This window comes from Saccopteryx leptura, chromosome 5, assembly GCF_036850995.1.
Source record: "Saccopteryx leptura isolate mSacLep1 chromosome 5, mSacLep1_pri_phased_curated, whole genome shotgun sequence".
NCBI lineage: Eukaryota > Metazoa > Chordata > Mammalia > Chiroptera > Emballonuridae > Saccopteryx > Saccopteryx leptura.
This window is the reverse complement of record NC_089507.1, coordinates 84118433-84137599: the sequence shown is the minus strand read 5'-3', so window position 1 is coordinate 84137599 and position 19167 is coordinate 84118433. Positions and strand designations below refer to the sequence as shown.

The following is a 19167-nucleotide window of genomic DNA, read 5'->3' as shown; positions in this document are numbered from 1 at the left end:
GTAGCGGACTGAAGGGTGTGCCTCAGAGGTATGCCTTTATTTCCCATCTGTATCATATAACTTTTTTATGGTGCTGACATTTTAAGCCTTCTGATCTTGGTTCAAAGGTGTTTTTCCTAAACCTGAAAAGTCAGTTCAAACAATGGTGGAAACTGCATCTCTGTTTTTAACATGTGGGAGAGAACATCGTGGTCTTGGAAGTGAGCATCCTTGGACATGGTTTCCTGGTCTTTCTTCAATCAGGCCCTCTTCATCAACCACAGGTCTTGGCACCCCTGCCTGGCTTTGTGCCATCTGGCCAGGGACCAACATCCCAAATCTGCCTTAACAACTATACAGTTCTGCCCATGCTGGGAGGCTGTTCTGAACAACCCCTTTCTGAGATGATACAGTGGTCTCTCAGAGCTCACATTTGTATGACAATTCTGTTGGACTCTCAGCTTTATTGAGGACAAGACCCATTTTCACCCCACCCCACACATAAATTACCTACCACAGTGTCTGACATATAACAATACATGTTTATTGAATGTACTGTCTGCCTAATTACCACACACTATCCTGGGTTCTGAATTGGGGAGCAGAACCTTGGCGCCAGTGGCAGCCTCCCTGAGTCAGTGAGACACACCCTGTATGGTCTTCTTTCAAGATAGGATGCCTCCACAGAGGCCTTCTAGAGTTTGTTCTTATTCTTTACAGGCCAAACTGTTCAAGACATACTCCAGCACCAGCAGTCAGTTCTAAAATTTATTTGCAAGTTTGAACTTTAATATAATCCCTGTCCCCCAAACACTTTTTGCTCTATTTCCTAGCTCCCTAAATCTTTTCTTAGACCTTTTACGAGGCTCATTGTCTCATTCAGAAAACAGGAAAAAGCTGATATGGAAGGAATTTGGAAATAGAACAGGAAGGACGGAAGGTGAGAAATTTATTTAGCTTTCTTCATTATTACCAAAGAAACTCCAACCTCCTTGCTAGCCCTTGGTGCTGAACTGAGGTTGGTCGGAGAAAGGGGCTGTAAAGAGGTGACCTTCTGGCAGAGGAGAGCCACTCCTCATTTTTTGGCATACTAGGTAGGCCAGAAAGAAGCATTTGAGCTACTGTCACCCCCTGGCCTCTGCCTTGAATTCCCTCTTTATTCTCCTTCCAACTGGAGGAACCAGAGTGTAGATGCTCCTAGAGCTTCAAGGCCACGTAAATATCGGTAGCAACAAATGGGCGTCCAACCACTGGAAACAGCAGGAAGGGAGGTGTGTCATGAATCCCAACCAGTGGCTCCGTGTGCGAACTGGGAAAAGGTGACCCTCTCCGGTGTTTCTCCCGTCCCCTCATTTCTCCACGGAGACTCGCAGGGTCTTAGAGTGTCTCCCTGTGACTCAGAGTTGTCCAGAGTCGCCTGGGCTCCTGTCCCAATCCTCCTTGGATGGCCCACTCCCGCGTCCCACGGCGCTCCGTATATCCGCTCTGTCCCCGGCCCGCGACGCACGGGAGCGGCCCACCTCCTCGGAAGTTGTGGAGCCAAGGGTGGGAAACTTTAGTAAGCACCACACTGCCGGTAAAAAAAGGCCTAATATCTAAAACAACTGTACACCCATCACAGGCGGAGCCCGGCTCCCCAAGGTGGGTAAGTTGTTTATTCGTCGACATTTTGGCGATCCTCCCTGGACAGCTGCGGCAGCGACAGCAACTGTGCCGCGGCCGCGGAACTCCCCGCGCCCTTCCTTCCTCCGCCCTCTCCTGGTCGCCTCTCACCCCCACTCCTTCCCGCTTCGCCCTGCCTCCCCCCTCTTGCCCTCTCGCGGGCCACGCACACACTCGGAGACAAGTCTCCGCACCTGGCTACTCACACTGCGACTTAACCCAGCCGACAAGGCACGGTTAACCAAAGCGGCGCAGGGGTGTGTGCGGGATCTAGGGGGTAAGGAGCCGGAGCTGGGGTGGTCTGGTAGAGCCCCTCCAGCTGCGACCCCTGTCCATGCTCCTTCACTAATCCCGTCCTGCCAGCAATTGAGACACCTGAGCAGGGACGGCAGTGGACGCGGCAGGCCCGCGGGACTAGCAGCTGGGAGAAAACAGAGATGGGGCGGGACATTCGAGGAGGAGCGGGAGGCGGGCGGAACCGGGAGGCCGTCACCCGGCCTAGAATGACGTACGCTCCAGCCAATAAACGCCAGCAGTTCCGACGTTGGGGCGGGGAGCCGGGGGCGGGCTCCGCGTGGAGGAGGAGGCTGGCTGATCGGGCCCTAGAGGCGGGGGCCGAGAGGAGGAAGGGGAGGAGGCGGAGGCGGGCGCGGTGGCGGCGGCGGCTCCCGAGGCGGCGGCGGCGGAGGAGGGTAGGTTGCGCCCGGGACTGTGTCTGCCGAGCTCCGCGGCTCTGCCTGTGTGAGTGAAGGAGCGGCGCGAGGAGGCATTGGCGAGCGCGGCAGCGGAACGTCTCCGGCGGCCGCGGATCTGCGGCGGCGTTCGGTGTGGGGAAGCAGCAGCAGCAGCGACAGCGGCAGCGGCAGCCGGAGCAGCAGCGGCAGCAGCGGCGGGCGCCTCTCCGCCGCCGGGGACGCCGAGGAGCGGTTGGTGGCACTGACATCGGCGGCCCTGCCTCTCCTCCCTCGCCCCCGGCCCTCCCCATGTGATCGGTCTTAATCCCGGCAGTGTGCGCGAGTGGGGCTCCATTCCGCGGTGCCGGGTCTCCGTGCCGGGGTGGGTGCTCGTGTGTGCGCTTCTCCTCCCCATCCCCCTTCCCCAAGAATAAAAGAAGAACCGAGAGGCGTGCTTAGAAAATAAATAAATCACCACACACGCGTGCCCGGAGTGGAGTCGGTGGGGCTGGCGGTAGCGGCGGCGGAGTGAAGGCGGAGGCGGCAGCGGAGGAGGAGGAGGAGGAAGAGGGACGCACGGAGAAGGCAGTAACTTTAAAGCCAGCTCAGAACCTAGACCTCCAGCCAAGCGGTTTGCAGCGCGGCAGCGGCGGCGTTTAGTGTCTGGCCCGCCGGTCCGGTCGGGTTGTGCAGTAGGACGGACGAACAGCGCGTCGCTGTCCCCCGGCGGCTGGAGATGTCCGAGCCCAAGGCAATTGATCCCAAGTTGTCGACGACCGACAGGGTGGTGAAAGGTAAGCGGCGCGCCGCGGTCTCCCGGGTGCACCGTGTGCCGCAGGCACCCGGGCGGCTCGCCTCCCCTCCCCCGCCCCCGGTTCTCTCGCCGCTCCAGCCACGGACCTTCTAGGATATTGTGCAACCCTTGCCCCCATCTCTCGCGCGCTCTTCCCCCACGCCTCCCACCCAGCCCCAGCGAGGGCATTTTTATTTACGGGGGCGTCATTTGGCAAATGGCTGAGCCTTGGGAAGGCGGCTGCGGGGGTGGCGGGGGCGGGAGGGGGCGCCCGGGGGTGGTTGCTGGCAGGGTGTAGCTACTGTGACAGAAATAGGAAGTGGGTGGCTGCTCACTGGCTTGCATGGGATCGGGTTTATGGTTTTCTTTTGCATAGGGAGGGGTGATTTATGGTTTTTAAAAAATTAATATGGCATTTTTATGTGGCCATGGCTCTCCACGGATTGCTTGGCTCGGGAAGGGTTCTCTCGTCGCTCCACTGCAGCAATTCCCTCGGCGCCCCCACCCCCTCCCCCTGGAAGGGCCTGCACAGGACTCGCGAGAGAGCGGGAGAGCGTGGGGGGAGCCCCGCGCTGCCTGCCGCGCGAGGCGGGGGTGGCCGCAGGCGGAGGGGGCGGTGGAGGGGACGCTCGGGGGTGCGGGAGGCGGGGAACGACCCGAGAGCCCCGCCGCCGCCGCCCTGGGATTCCCCCGCAGGCCCTGAGAAAGACGCGGAAAGCACTTCTCTAACCTCCTTCACCACCCCCCAGCCTTCTCCCGCCGACCTGTCATTGCTCTTGAATGGTTCCCCTTTGGAGCACACCTCCCCAGTGGTGAACTCGCCCCGCTCGCTTCCTCCGTGCTCCTGTCACCCCCCTTCTTAATGGGCTCTTTGATTCTCCCAGAGCCTGGGATCGTACATTACTGTCGGGGATGGCTCTGGGGTTTCTGGCAAATAGAAGCTGGATGCATGGGATGAGGAAGGGAAGATGCAGTGGTATCTTCTGTCGCACCGGGGAATCCGTCCTGGTTGTATTCCGTGGTGGAATGGGGGAGGAACCATCCTAGGAATCCTGGAAGGATGAGACAACAGAGCAGATCCGCCAGGATTAAGTAGTATCCCTCATTCCTAGGGTCAGAATGCGAAGCAAAGCAGGGTTGGGCGTGGGCTAGGCGCAGAGTGGGCCTCTGAAATTGGAAACAACACTGGCTGGTGTAGAGTGTGTGTGAGTGTGTGTGTGGGGTGTAGAACAGAGATAGGATCTTATGTGGCCAGTGCTTGCAAGCAAGGCAATAAAGTCATTTGCATCATGAGCCCTTAGGTGAAGTAACCCAGCAGCCAAAACACCGTGATAAACAGAAGTCATTAGAGGCTTCAGAATTGTTCATTGCTTCTTCATTCAGCTTTGCTCAGTTTTTAAAGTTTTGTGTGTTCTATTGATGTTTGGGGAAATTGTGGTCTCCTTTATAAGAAAAAAGCATAAAATGTCTTGTTTGGTTATAATAGGATCATTTCTGCCTCCATGCGGTATTCATAGACCCATCAAAATAAGGAGGAAATATCTGCAAAAATGACTGGAAATAGGACTACCAGATACGCAGATCTTCTTTTTGCAGGCATGGATCTTCCTGTAAACAGCCCACTGAAATTCATTCAAAAGAACTATGTTTGTATTAGAGTTTTCTGTTGGCATTTAAAAAACAAGACCTTTCCCTAAGATATTAGAGAATAACAAGTATCATCCTAATGGGTGAAGTTTAGTTATAACTCCAATTTGTATGTTAAGATGATCTGTTTTCAAAACAATATAAAGCTTGCAGTTCACATAGGAGTAAATATGTCAGCAATTAAACAATGCGCACACATGAGATCACATTTCATGTTTTAAATCACATAGTGTGGATTCTAAATGTAAATGTAAAATTGTCATCAAGTGAAGAATGTAAAAATAATTGTTCATACATTCAGGCTTGGTGTTTTTACCAATTAATGTTAAAGAGCCCATTCAGCCATTGTGGCTGTTTTGCTTTACTTTTTTTCTTTCCAGTGCTGTATTACATATATTATTATAAATGGAGTTTCTATCGTAATTACACACAGTACCCATGATTCTCAAAGTTCGGTTTACATATTATTGCAGAACTGAAATGCAAATGTGGATAATAGACTCAAAATAGGAAAAGTTAACTTTACATTTGTTTTGATAGGGCTCTGGATATGAAATTTTATTCATAGGAAAAAGTTTTAATTGGCAAATCCTGATTTTTAAGGTAGACACACTCTCGCTATTTCTTATACTGTCTTTTTAATTTTTTAATTTAGTAAGAGGAGGGGAAGGAGAGAGACGCCAGCATACACCAGGGCTGGAATCCACCCAGAAAGCCCACTAGGGGGCGATGCTCTGGCATTGCGCGGTAGCAACTAGCTCTTCTTAGCATCTGAGGCTGAGGCCATGGAGCCATCCTCAGAGCCGGGGGATCAATTGGCTCCAATTGAACCATGGCTGCAAGAGGAGGAGGAGGTAGGGGGAGAGAGAGAGAAGCGAGAGGGGGAGGGGTGGAAAAGCAGATGGTCGCTTTTCCTGTGTGTCCTGACCTGGAATCAAACCCAGGACATCCACACTTCGGCCAATGCTCTACCACAGAGCAAACCAGCCAGGGCCTATTATACTGTCTTAAATACTTTATATTGTTGGCTTAAAAGGCATTATCAAGTGTTGGGTTCAACAGTTGTCATACATATGATTATGATTTTTTTGATTATTTGAGATGATAACCTATTTTAATGATCAGTCTACGATGAAACAGCAGTTCCTCTTGAATATGTATACACATGTTTAGTGAATACAAAGTACATGTATAATGAATGGAAAACATTACCAATTTTTCATATTTATAAAAATTAGATAAGACAGTTCACAAAACTGACTTCACTCTAAATTTTGCAAGAACTCATCTGTGTTCTCTGAGATGGACTTACTCTTTAATGCAGGAGAGGGATTATCCTTTAGGAATTGTTTGTGTTTTCTAAGCTTTCTCTCCTTTTACCAAGTACAATTAGAGGTAGTTGGATCATTATTACCATGGCGTTTGTTTACAGTTACCTTCATTAGTGTGATTTGTTTTTTGTTGTATAACAAATTGCTATTTACAAATAAAGCTGTGCTTGTGTGTTTGTAGTAATATGATTTTCTTGACTGGTAATTCTAGAATGCAACTTTAGAAAGGTTGGTTGGGCTTAAGTTTCAACTAATTTTTCAGGTTTGCAGCACCTTATGGAATGTGTTCAGAGATCCTGATGAGTTTTCTAAATCTTAGAAATGAAAGGAAATGAATGGCAGCATTGGAGATGAAAAGCAGTAATTTAGATTACCTCAAAAAATTACTTCATTTTGCAAAACTAACGCTGTTTTAATTTTAACTGTTCTTGGATAAGTAGAAAGTACAAAAATTCAGAGAAAACATCTTGGTAATGCCATTTGTTGGAAATTAGAATAATTTGATTCATTGTTTTACATTTTTAAAAAAAGAAACATTGCATAATATAAGGCCAAAGTGAAAGACAATAAATGGAAGAATACTCCTCATTCTCCACCCCCCCTTCCCCAGTATAGCCCACAGTCCGGTTTTTCTCTGCAGTGATGCTCCACAGGCCTTTTCCCAAACTTTGGCTTCTTTTCATTTCTCTTTGACTACCTGCCTTTAACTCCTGCTTTGACCCTACCATTCCCTACTGGCTGTGGAACTTTGCTACATCGTAGTTAAATACTTGGAAGAAAGTAAACTACGTGATAACTGAGTACATACACTGCTTTTTTCCCATCTCTTGCCCTTGCCTCTGCTTCCATCTCTTGTACCTTCTCCTGAACTGATTCTAATGGTAGACATTCCAGATACCATTGCAGGTTGTTGAGGGGTGAGTTCTGGGGAAAATTTTAGGGAATTCCTCAAAAACTCTAGATAGGATACTCTTGTGCTGGTTTGTGTCAGGTTGCTTTTGGTTGCGGGGAATCCAAAAGAAAAAGCTGTTTTTTGTATATTGTCAGCTTATATACTTCTTGTATACAGAGTACACATAGGGAAGTTCTGGAAAGATATCTAAGATCATGTAAGAAAGAAGATGACAGTTAAAAAAAATGTTAAGGAAATAAGGATTCAAGCCACCATTTTTTTAGGTGAATGAGACTGGTATTAAAAAGAAACAAATCTGGAGTATTAAATAATGCTATTTATTTGCAGTTGTCAAGAAGAGCTTATTGTGAATTTATTTTACTGACGTTTGTTACCATCAGTTGTATCTGGTTTTCCATTTGAGTATAGTAAAAGCTCATTAATTCAGGGTCATTAATTGAAACTTACTATGACTAAATGTCTGGTGGCTGAAGATTACATCAGCAGTGGATGTGAAGAAAGGGGTCTGCTATTCTAATTTATAATATGTATAAACAACACTGTTTGGGCATCGTTAATATACTTGATAAATTCTTTTCAGGACTTAGTGAACAGGATGCAAGTTAATGCTGTTAATTACAAATTAGATAGATCTATTCATTACTATAAAGTAAATATAACAAGTGCATTGTTTTCAAAAAATTCTCTAAATTTAAGGCTTAAGGCTGTTTAGGCTAGGATTCAGGAAAATTCCAATGATTCTAAAATGCTGTCAATTAGAAGAATTAACATAAAAAATAATAGTTTTGGGGAACTGTGGGGACAAACCACACTTTTTAAAATAAGCAGTCTATTTCTTGACATCCAGTGAAAATGTGACAAAAGTAATACCTTAGCATCTAGTTAGAGGTTTACTATAACATTTGCTTATGTTAGCTTAAAAATGTTTTTAAAAATCTGTTTTTCGCCCTGGCCGGTTGGCTCAGCGGTAGAGCGTCGGCCTGGCGTGCGGGGGACCCGGGTTCAATTCCCGGCCAGGGCACATAGGAGAAGCGCCCATTTGCTTCTCCACCCCCACCCCCTCCTTCCTCTCTGTCTCTCTCTTCCCCTCCCGCAGCCAAGGCTCCATTGGAGCAAAGATGGCCTGGGCGTTGGGGATGGCTCCTTGGCCTCTGCCCCAGGTGCTAGAGTGGCTCTGGTCGCGGCAGAGCGACGCCCCGGAGAGGCAGAGCATCGCCCCCTGGTGGGCAGAGCATCGCCCCTGGTGGGCGTGCCGGGTGGATCCCGGTCGGGGGCATGCGGGAGTCTGTCTGTCTGTCTCTCCCCATTTCCAGCTTCAGAAAAGTACAAAAAGAAAAACAAAAAACAAAAAAAAGAAACAATAAAACAAAACAAAACAAAAAAATCTGTTTTTCTATGAATTGCTTTTATTCGGAATGTTAGAGATGAAACATGACTTTGATGTACTGTGAATTTATAACTTTTATAATTGGGCTTTTATGCTTTTCCATATCTTTTTTGTGTCAGTCATGTATAAAGTTGAAACTAATTACAAAACCAAAGAAAGAATTCATTTAGAGTGACCTCATTGGAAAACAGCATTTTTCTAGGCATACTCCGTTTTTAGCAAATCCAGTTAAATTACCTTTTGAAAGTGTTATGAAGATAGATATCGGATAATTCCAGGATTATAATGATGATGATTCATGATGTGGAACTCGGATAAATACTAAAAAATCATCTTGTTAGTTAAAAAACATTTTTTTTTAATTTTATTTTAAATTTTATTCATTTTTTAGAGAGAGGAGACAGAGAGAGAGAAGGTGGGAGGAGCAGAAAGCATCAACTCCCATATGTGCCTTGACCAGGCAAGCCGGGGGTTTCGAACTGGTGGTCTTAGTGCTCCAGGTTGATACTTTTACCCATTGCGCCACTGCAGGTCAGGTTTCATCTTGTTAGTTTTTTAAGTAATATTCTGGTGTAGCATGCTTTTGCTATTCAAGAGGCATATAGTGAGATTTTGAATTGCAACTTTCTATAATTTTGTTGATGTATATGATAATGTCACAGGCTACCTTCCCCATACATAAAAGGGCAATCACTGTACTCACCATCACTTGTATGAATCAGGATCATCAAATGGGATTTGAGAGCCTAATGGTTACATTAGTGCCACCTGGGAATGGCAATTTAGTCACTGCTGACAGAATTACAAATGACCACATACTAACATGTTTTCAGGGTCACTCAGAAATAGGTAGAACCATTAATATTGAAATCCATGAATAGCTTCAATCTACAATAGTAGCCTATGGTGACACTGATTTTATAGTTGAAGAAATGGAGACAGAGCAGCTAGAAAGTGGGTCACAGGTGGGACTAGAGTGCAGGTGAGTGTAAGCAAATTTAGTAAAGATGCTCTTTCTTGAAAATCTGAATGAAACTCACTTTTTTTGTATATTTAAGATATCACCTTTTTTTTCTTTCAATATTGCTTTACTGAGTTATTAGCCAGATACGTGAAATAGTTCTTTTAGAACAAGCTTTTATGTCTGTATTTAGCAGAAATATAAATTCTGGTGATACAGGTTATAATCTGGTTTGATCTTGGCATGAGCTTTACTAAAGGAGAACTGTTAAGAATTGTTTTCAATTTGGGTTAATATATGCATAGAAATAGACATAGCCTACTCTTCTGATAGGAGTATTACTTACTATAATTTTGAAGGGTGTTATTGTAAGCCTCTTTGTCTGAATCAGACATAATGTTCCATACTGTTATTCTGGTTTGAGGGTTATGTTAATTTCTAGCGAAAGTTCAAGTGCAAATACCAACCACTGCTTCTTAGGTATTCCACTCCTTTTTTAAAATACAGTCATCAGGTGGGAATGATGTAGGCACTGAAATAGGATTTCAGTTTATAAATTAAGTCTTTAATAGTCCTCATATTTTCAACATTTTTTACCCATTTTGTTCTGTATTATATTCATTTCCTGTATTCATTAGGCTGTATTCATTGATAAGCCATCAATTATATTTCGTATAAGAAATCAAATAAAACATTTCATATTCCTTTGTTGTTAGGTGTTCTGAACTGTCTAAAAAAGATGGACAATTAACTTGAGGATTTAGACCTATTGCTGGGAGCTCAAATCCATTTTATAAATGTACGTCAGGTAGCTAAAGTTTTAGATATTAAAAAAATACCCTGACTGAGGAAGCACTAATTAGTTATTAAAATACTTTGTTTTTGGAATTAGATGCATTCTTATTGAGACCATTATAGAGAGGAATAGAACTTTGTGTTTTTCTTCTTTATATTCTAATTCATGCTTTTGCCTCAGCAAAATATTTTATGACACTATTTTAAACTATGGTCTATCTGATGTCTGTGGACTTTTTTCTATCTCTTGCAACTGGAAATTCTGCATATGCCTGCCAAGAACAAAACAAACAAGTAAATATCAGAGATTTATGTTAACAGCTGCCTTCAGATTATGACCCACCAGCTTACAGTGTTTGTCATTTTCAGGTATTTTCTACACTTAATGAGACTAGAAGAATGATGGTTGATGTTCAAAGAGAGAGTTTTATTCATATGAAGCATAATTAAAATAAAATCCATCAGCTCTAAGATTCCAATATTTAGACTCTCTTTCTCATTGACTATATAACCCCCGTTTTTTTTGCGGGACAGGAACAGCTATGGCTTCTGCTATAAAATGTTTAATTGTCTCTATGTGGCATTAGAATGTTTTAGAGCAGGGGTCCCCAAACTACGGCCCGTGGGCCACATGCAGCCCCCTGAGGCCATTTATCTGGCCCCACCGCACTTCCGGAAGGAGCACCTCTTTCATTGGTGGTCAGTGAGAGGAGCACATTGACCATCTCATTAGCCAAAAGCAGGCCCATAGTTCCCATTGAAATACTGGTCAGTTTGTTGATTTAAATTTACTTTTCTTTATTGTAAATATTGTATTTGTTCCCGTTTTGTTTTTTTACTTGAAAATAAGATATGTGCAGTGTGCATAGGGATTTGTTCATAGTTTTTTTTATAGTCTGGCCCTCCAACGGTCTGAGGGACAGTGAACTGGCCCCCTGTGTAAAAAGTTTGGGGACCCCTGTTTTAGAGCCTGGCCTGTGGTGGCGCAGTGGATAAAGCATTGACCTGGAATGCTGAGGTCACGGGTTTGAAACCAAGGGCTTGCCTGTTCAAGGCACAAATGGGAGTTAATGTTTCTGTTCCTCCCCCCTTCTTTTTCTTCCTCCTTCTCTCTCTCTCTTCCTCCCTCCTTAAAATGAATAAATTAAAAAAAATTAGAATGTTTTGAAAATTTTAATATGTGATGTCTAAACTATGTCTCTCATGTTGCTGCATATACTTGGAAGTTACATAATATTTTTTGTTGATATGTATATTCAAAATCTTTGTTTGGAAAATATGGTCATTGAACCATTGGTGCCTAGTAAAATGCCATGCTTATGCACTGAATAAATTCTTACCGAATGATCTGGGCATTACGAAATTCTCATGGGCCTGCTGAAACGTAAGTCGAGAAAAATTGTATGTTTAGTTTAAGTGTATTATACTAAGTTCTGATTCTTTGTAATTCTTTCTCTATGCTGATTGTTAAATTGCTTTCTTCTCCAGCATATTAGGGAATGGAGTATGAGAAAGCGACATTAAAAAGGTGACACAATTAGATTGAGAACAATTTTGTTATTTGGTCATTTGGACTGGCTTTGTGCCAGCTGAGTGGCTAAATCCTTTTTAACTTAGCATATTAACTTGAACTTGAAAGCTTTGTTTCAGTTTTGTATTTCACCTTAGGCTGATCAATTTTTGACAAGTGGGGAAAGATGCGTCCATCACTCAGTGTTTGATTTATTGGGTGATTTATGTATTTTAATTATTGTCCAGACTAGGACTTCAAGAGAAAATGACCTGGCAAATTTTATGAAAAAGACCAAACCAAAAACATATAAAACTCTCTTCCTTTGTTTACATCTCAATTTATCATCTTCTGTAATGCTTTTGTAATCCAGAAATGCAGCCTTCTCCAGCATAACCTCCTGGCCTCCAGAATGTTATTAGATGCCCTCCAGTGGGAAGGTATATGGGCTTTGAGAGGTTAGAAAAAAGTAGCATCAGTTCTGCTGACTCTTATATTCTCCGAAGTGGGCTTTAAGCCATCCTTGACATTTGTTTTTAAACATTTTGTAAGCCGTTCCATTTTATAAAATTAAAAGCACAATACGTTCTCTTAAAATGACAGAATCTGAGTCAGGATTTCAAGTTCTTGCTGTTGTTGTCATTATTATTATCATTATTATTTTTATTATTACTGCTTTTTACAAAAGAATTACACTTGATTATTAAACCTGGCATTGTTAGTCTGTTACGCATATTTAATGCTAATAACGTAAGGTGCACTAATACTTTCTCTGTGTGGGTCTGATTCTTGGCATGCTAACCGTTTTTTATTATTTAATTCTCATTATTGAAGCAGTTCAGATGTCACCTCCTCTGGGACTCATATCTCTTGATGCCTTCAGTTGGAGTAAAGGGATTCAGCTTCTTCATTCTCACAGAAGACACCTTGAATAGAGCGTGGGTCTATGACTATGTTGACCTGTCTGTCTCTCCTCCCCAGGAAGTAGAGAGCTCAGGAGAGTGGGGCTTGGTTTCATTTAGCTTTATTTAATTTTTTAAAAACTTACTGATTTGAGAGAGACAGATATTTGTTCCACGTATCTATGCACTCAGGGCACTCTTGTATGTGCCCTGAGTGGGGAATCAAACCTGCAACCTTGGTGTATTGGAACGACGCTCCAAACAGCAGAGCTGCCTGGCCAGGTCCTCCATTTATCTTCTTGCCTTAGCTCTAGTACATGGCCTACTGTAGAACAGGCTTTTGATACATGATTGTTAAATGAATGAAATAACAGATAAAGGATAAGAGGAATTTAAATTTATCAGTTAAAGGGTTCTTTGCTATTTTGAATTGTGTGGAATTTAAATCATTGGCAGATCACAAACATCTGATGAGTTTCTTGATTTGTAAGTGCCAATTCTGTAGATGGGGTTTTTCACATGAGTTTTGAAATGCTCTTGTTTCATTAATTGGGGCAATGTCAGTCAAAGAGTGTGTAGGTCAATCTTATAGGAGTGTGATGGTTTTATTCTCAGGAAGATTTATGATGCTACCAGGTTGGTTTGCAGAGGAGAGGGGGAGGTAGTAGCTATTATGACAAGTATCTGGGAAGCCAGTTGAATTTCACAGTTGTTTCACTTGCTTAGAGAAATGTACAAGTGCAAATGAATAAAAAGTTAATATGTTTAGGAACAGATATAAACATACTGCATGCCTAGATATGAGATGTCTGTGTAACACAAATAAAAATCTTCAGACGCATTGCATGAGTACAGGCTGCTTGTATCCAGCTTTCTGGATGACATGTCTACATGGTGACTGTTTTGAGAAAAGCCAGCCCTGGGATGACATCAACAAGGAGGCGGTATGGTAAGCCTGCTCTTGGTCTGATTCTCACAAAGGACCATTGGACCTGCACTAGCCCATCTTGCTCAGTGGCCCTCATTAAAGCAGGCCTGCCAGGCTCTCCAAGCTCTGATTTTGGGGCCAGGACTTAATTTTTCTCCCTAGTGCAGATACATTTTTATTTCAAGGAGTTGAAGACTGGGAATTTTACTTGAGGACTCTTTCACTTCACATGTACTTCCAGACGCAGATGTAGAATACTCAGAGTATGTTAAAATAAAAAAGAACCACCTCTTTCCTCACACCAAGTGATTAAAGGACTTTAAAGTGCAACAGCAACAGGAGATTGTTCAGTCTTAAAAAGTAAAGTTTCAAGTATTAAAAAGTATCTTTTACAGTGGATCATATTCAGATACCCATCACCACTATCAGCTGAAGAGAAACCACTATTTGGATGCATCAGGACTTAGGAGAGATTGGGGTATACTGAGACAGCCTTTTGTTTCTTAACACTTGCTTATGTCTAAGCCTAAGCAAATGCATCCAAAACATCAGGATGTTTTTCTTTTCTTTCAGTCAGGGCATTTAACACTGGCATAAATTGTAGGAATCTTTTGAATAGAGAGAATAAATGAGTCTCATTTTGGGGGGTTTTAAATGTGATCTAAATCTAAAATTAGGAAATTTTAGCCCTGGCCGATAGCTTGGGTGGTTAGAGCATCACCCCAAAGTGCAAAGGTTGCTAGTTTGATCACTGGTCAGGACACATACAGGAACAGATCAATGTTTCCATCTCTCTCTACCTTTCTCTCTCTCAAATTAATAAAATAAACATTAAAAGGTAAAATGATAAAACTGTGAAGCTGGAAGAAACTTTGGAAATCTATCTCCCCATCTGGTCCGAAGTCAGTCCTCTGATTATGTACTGGGGAGAGATTGGGGTATACTGAGACAGCCTTTTGTTTCTTAACACTTGCTTATGTCTGAGCCTAAGCAAAACAAATCAGACTCTTCAAGTTGGAAGGTGCACCAGAAGTGTACTCAGGCCATATCCAGTGTGGAACCCCCTGTCCAGCCTCCTTCATGGGTGGTAATCCCGCTGCTGGGTGAACACATTAGTGGGAAGAAGCTTCCTACTTCATGAGACTTCCTGCTCCATCCTGCCCATTTCTGCTTGCCGGAATGTTTTCTTTTTCTTGACCTCATCTGATGTTCTGAAGGACCCATTTATTATTCCTATTATTACCCTATATAGTTCCATAAATTGAACTTTATGTGTTTTTCACAGAAAGCTTACTGTATGGTAACAACAGTTTTTATGTTTTTAAGTCTTCTATCTTCTAGCTATTCCCTCTCCACTGGCGTGTTTCTGGGTCTTTGCCAGCCCAGTGGCCTTTCTTCAACACTATGTCAGATTACCATGTCTCTTGAAAATGGAGACGTCTGCACGCCAGGCCGACGTTCGATTCCCGGCCAGGGCGCACAGGAGAGGTGCCCATCTGCTTCTCCACCCCTCCCCCTCTCCTTCCTCTCTGTCTCTCTCTTCCCCTCCTGCAGCCGAGGCTCCATTGGAGCAAAGATGGCCCGGGCGCTGGGGATGGCTCCTTGGCCTCTGCCCCAGGCGCTAGAGTGGCTCTGGTCGCAATAGAGCGAGGCCCGGAGGGGCAGAGCATCGCCCCCCTGATGGGCGTGCCGGGTGGATCCCGGTCGGGCGCATGCGGGAGTCTGTCTGACTGTCTCTCCCCATTTCCAGCTTCAGAAAAATACAAAAAAAAAAAAAAAAAAAAAAAAAAAGAAAATGGAGACGTGAGCAAAGGTTCATCTTGGCTTGCCTCCGTCTGTGACCATTAGCACCTTGGACTTGGGTGCATCAGTACTCCTGCTTTCCCCTTCCGTGTCCTCGTGCTAACCTTTAAACTTCCTGGAGCTCAGGCCCTTCACTAGTGGGCCCAATCTAGAATTCTTCTCATGATGTCCGTTGGTTGAATAAGGACTACCACTGTCATGATGCTTTTACTCCTCATACGCTTCTTGCTGAAATTCCCTCCAATTGTATGTTCTCCAGTTCCTCTGCAGCTTTAAGAGGTCAAATACCTCATCTGCTCTTAAGTAGGAGCTTTCCAGAGACCTGGATAACAGATGCATTTCAATAGTGATTTTCTAGAGGCATTACTTTCATTTTGCTTGCCTTTATTTTTTAATACAGGCAAGTAATAAAGACAGTATGATATTTATATTATGGATATAGCATATTTTAAGCCATCTTCATTATGTAGATTATTCCAAATTTTTCAATGCATATCTTTTTACATCATTATTTTTCTGCCTTGCTCCACTATTTTGAATTATGTTTTTTATGCAGACTTCAAGACAAAAATTTGAGTCAAAATCCCTTAAATCCTTTCAGAGTCTTAAAAAAATATTGCCAAATTAGTTTCTAGAAATTTGAGTAAAGTCTCTAAAAGTATGATTATATTCTAATGTGGATACCCTTCTTTGAATATGTAATATATTATCAATAAAATAACAAGAAAAAGACTTGCTAATTCAAAAGGGAAATAATTGTATTTATTGTCTATTTAAGAGTTAGTGAAAGCCAACGTATTAGTAAATAACTATTTTAAAGAACAATAGTGGATGATGGATATACAACATTATTAACAGTTTAAATCAGGGGTAGTCAACCTTTTTATACCTACTGCCCACTTTTATATCTCTGTTAGTAGTAAAATTTTCTAAATGCCCACCAGTTCCACAGTAATGGTGATTTATAAAGTAGGGAACTAACTTTACTTTATAAAATTTATAAAGCAGTTACAGCAAGTTAAAGCATATAATAATAATTACCAAATACTTTATGTCGGATTTTTGCTAAGTTTGGCAGAATAAATCTTTATAAAACAACTTACTATAGTTAAATCTATCTTTTTATTTATACTTTGGTTGCTTCGCTACCGCCCACCGTGAAAGCTGGAACACCCACTAGTGGGCGGTAGGGACCAGGCTGACTACCATTGGTTTAAATGCTATAGGAATGTTTACCTGAAACTTACATACTCTTATTTATCAGTGTCACCATGTTAAATTTAATTTTCTAAATAAAATTGTAAAAGAAAAAAAAAAGAGCATGATAGTATGACACCATGGTGGTATTAGTGGGGTAATTGAGGACAGGCCAGTTCCTTTGTTTTCTCTTCAAATCACACCATGAAGGCAGGCCAGCACCCCTCTTGACCAGAGCCGAACATGCCTTTTCTGCCTGCTCTTCTGGCACCTAGTCCTTGAAGGTTGTTGATAAACAGCTCCTAAGGCCATTGAATTTGGCTAACCCAGTGAGTTCAATTGTAATTTGATAACTAGCTTAAGTTTCACTGAGGCCTAAAAGAGGTCAGTGGCTTCCAACTGTGGTGTCACAACACATTTCTGTGTTACACTCAGCTGTGAGGCATTAACAGCTACCGATAACGCGTACAGACGTTTGCAATGACTTATTTTAAAATATCTATGTATAAACCTGGGTGAGTTCAAGTTCTACCCTGAGATTTTACTTTCATTCTGATGTTTCCTCATGCAGGGGGGAGAAAGGAATGGAGCTGCAGCCACCATGGTGGGCATTTTGCATAACTTGTACTCTTCTTGATCTTACCGTGACATCTTTAATCATAGTGAAAATTATACATTCTTGTAATCTGTGGCAGGCTTTGCCTTATTTCTGTGAGTATTTTTGAGGATAGTTTATGAGAATCTAGTTTCTCTCACGCTAGTGTTTTGTGAGAGTGCATGTCATGTCATGTACATCTTGGCGGGAAAATAAAGGTTGAGACCTAAGATGAGAGAATGCACCTGAGCTAGCCAGATCTGGAGATTGACTAGGTCTTGAAACATATCAATAAGCACCTGTGGGAGATTTTAAACTACCCCATGAAACTCCTGCTCTCAAATATCGCCCAGGGGCCGTGCTTGAAATTCCATGATTAATTTATTTAGGCTAAGATTGGCGCCTTTGATAAAAGTTTCTAAAGTAAGTGATCTTTAAAAAATAGTGAATTGCCTAAATTTTTCATTTTGCTTTTTGGGTGGTATTGAATCCAGGAAAAATCTATATTTCAGGAACTTTTTTTGATAATGACCTGTGGTGTCACTTTTTAAATCCATACCCCATGCCTCTAATCACTCAATTTTCTATGCTTCCCTCAAGTATGATGTAATTGTAATATTCCAGTTGGCAAATGGATTAAATAATCTATTATCGAGAATAAAATGGCTGTTGAAAAAATATTATTTCCTTCATTTATCTGCCATTTCTCCTTCCTTCCCGTTCATGAGTGCATCAGAGTTTTACAGCCCACTGCTCGCCTGGCTCTGTGCTATGTTCTTGGGGCTTAACATAGGCACTTTCCAAAGGTTACTGTCCAGCATGGGTGGTGAGAGGAAATCACAATATAAGTTGTAATTATTTTAATAGCACAAGATGAAACATGCTGTGGAGTGCAGAAAAGGAAATGATTGTCTTCATGGATTGTACTTTATTTTTTTGCAGAAGTCAGTGGAACTAATATTAATGTCATACATATATGTTTGTGTGTGTGCATGCACATTCTTAGGATATAGGATTTTTAAATGAAGGTGGCATAAAAAGTGCTACAGAAGGAGTGATGGGTATTTTATCTAGACTTCTGTGGCTATTTTAGTTAACCTGTGAGCCACGTAGATGACAGAATCATGGGCTCTTGAGGGTGGAAGTGACTTTAAAATAGTCAACTAGTTCAACTAATTTCCAAAAAATGTTAATTGGTTAACAAGCTCTTCTCTGTCCCACCCCCCAGCATTTCCTGTGATCTAGAGGCAGCATCAGAGTGTGGAGAAAACATTGGTTTACAATTTGACAAAACTTGCATTTAAATTCTGCTTTCTCCATGTCCCCCTTGAGTGTCCATGGGGAAACCATGTAACCACCCTGTCACCCCCCCTTTTTTTACTGAAAAGTAGATATAATCATTAGTGTTATCACTGTAAGATTGTAACCATTAAATACATATTAGGTGGTGGTATTTTATAGTTGGACAGCTCCTTTGACAGTGCAGTTTTCTGCTTCTAGAAGTAACCTGAATTAAAATAGATACTTTATCTCCTGTACACAGTCAAATCCCTTGTAGTTTGGGGGCCTCTCATTCCTCAGAGACAGCTTGGCAAAAGTCACCAATGACTGTCTACCTGCTGGTTTCTATGGTATTTGACTTGAGGGGCCCCCCCTTCTTCTTGAAACGTCCTCATTGGCTTTCTTGGATTTCTTCTTCTTTTTTTTCTTTTTTGCCAGCTTCTCTTGATTGAGTCATAAATGTTGATGTATCCTTTTACAAGTTTGTCCAGGTAGTTTTTTCTCCTTATAGTCAGAGGATTGACTATTACTAGTAGGCTGATAATTAAATACATCTGTGTTTGCAACCTAGTTTGTTTTTTTTTTTCTAGAGCTTTCTTTTAAACTTTGGATACAGTAGTTGCTTGTGGATAGGTATGGTAGGGATAAAGCGGGGTATTGTTCTCTGTGCTTTCAATCCTAGGTGACGTTACTAACATCCACTGCAGTTACTTAAACCTGTTGTTCAGTTCAGGTTTTTTAAATGTGTTACCTAGTGCAGCAGTAGCCTCCCAACATTAGTCTCTTTGCTTTCAAACTTGTCCCCTCCC

The 19167-nt window shown here is 42.6% G+C and overlaps 1 protein-coding gene across 2 annotated transcripts in view; it reads left to right on the top strand.

The window, feature by feature from the left end:
- The first annotated feature begins 2975 nt into the window (after window positions 1-2975).
- Window positions 2976-19167, top strand: part of PPP3CA (protein phosphatase 3 catalytic subunit alpha) — a 328201-nt gene continuing 312009 nt past the window's right edge. For both annotated transcript variants that reach the window (XM_066384438.1, XM_066384437.1), the window contains exon 1: window positions 2976-3109. In XM_066384438.1, the coding sequence (XP_066240535.1) occupies window positions 3052-3109 (58 nt within the window). In that variant the 5' untranslated portion in view covers window positions 2976-3051. The remainder of the gene's footprint in view (window positions 3110-19167) is intronic.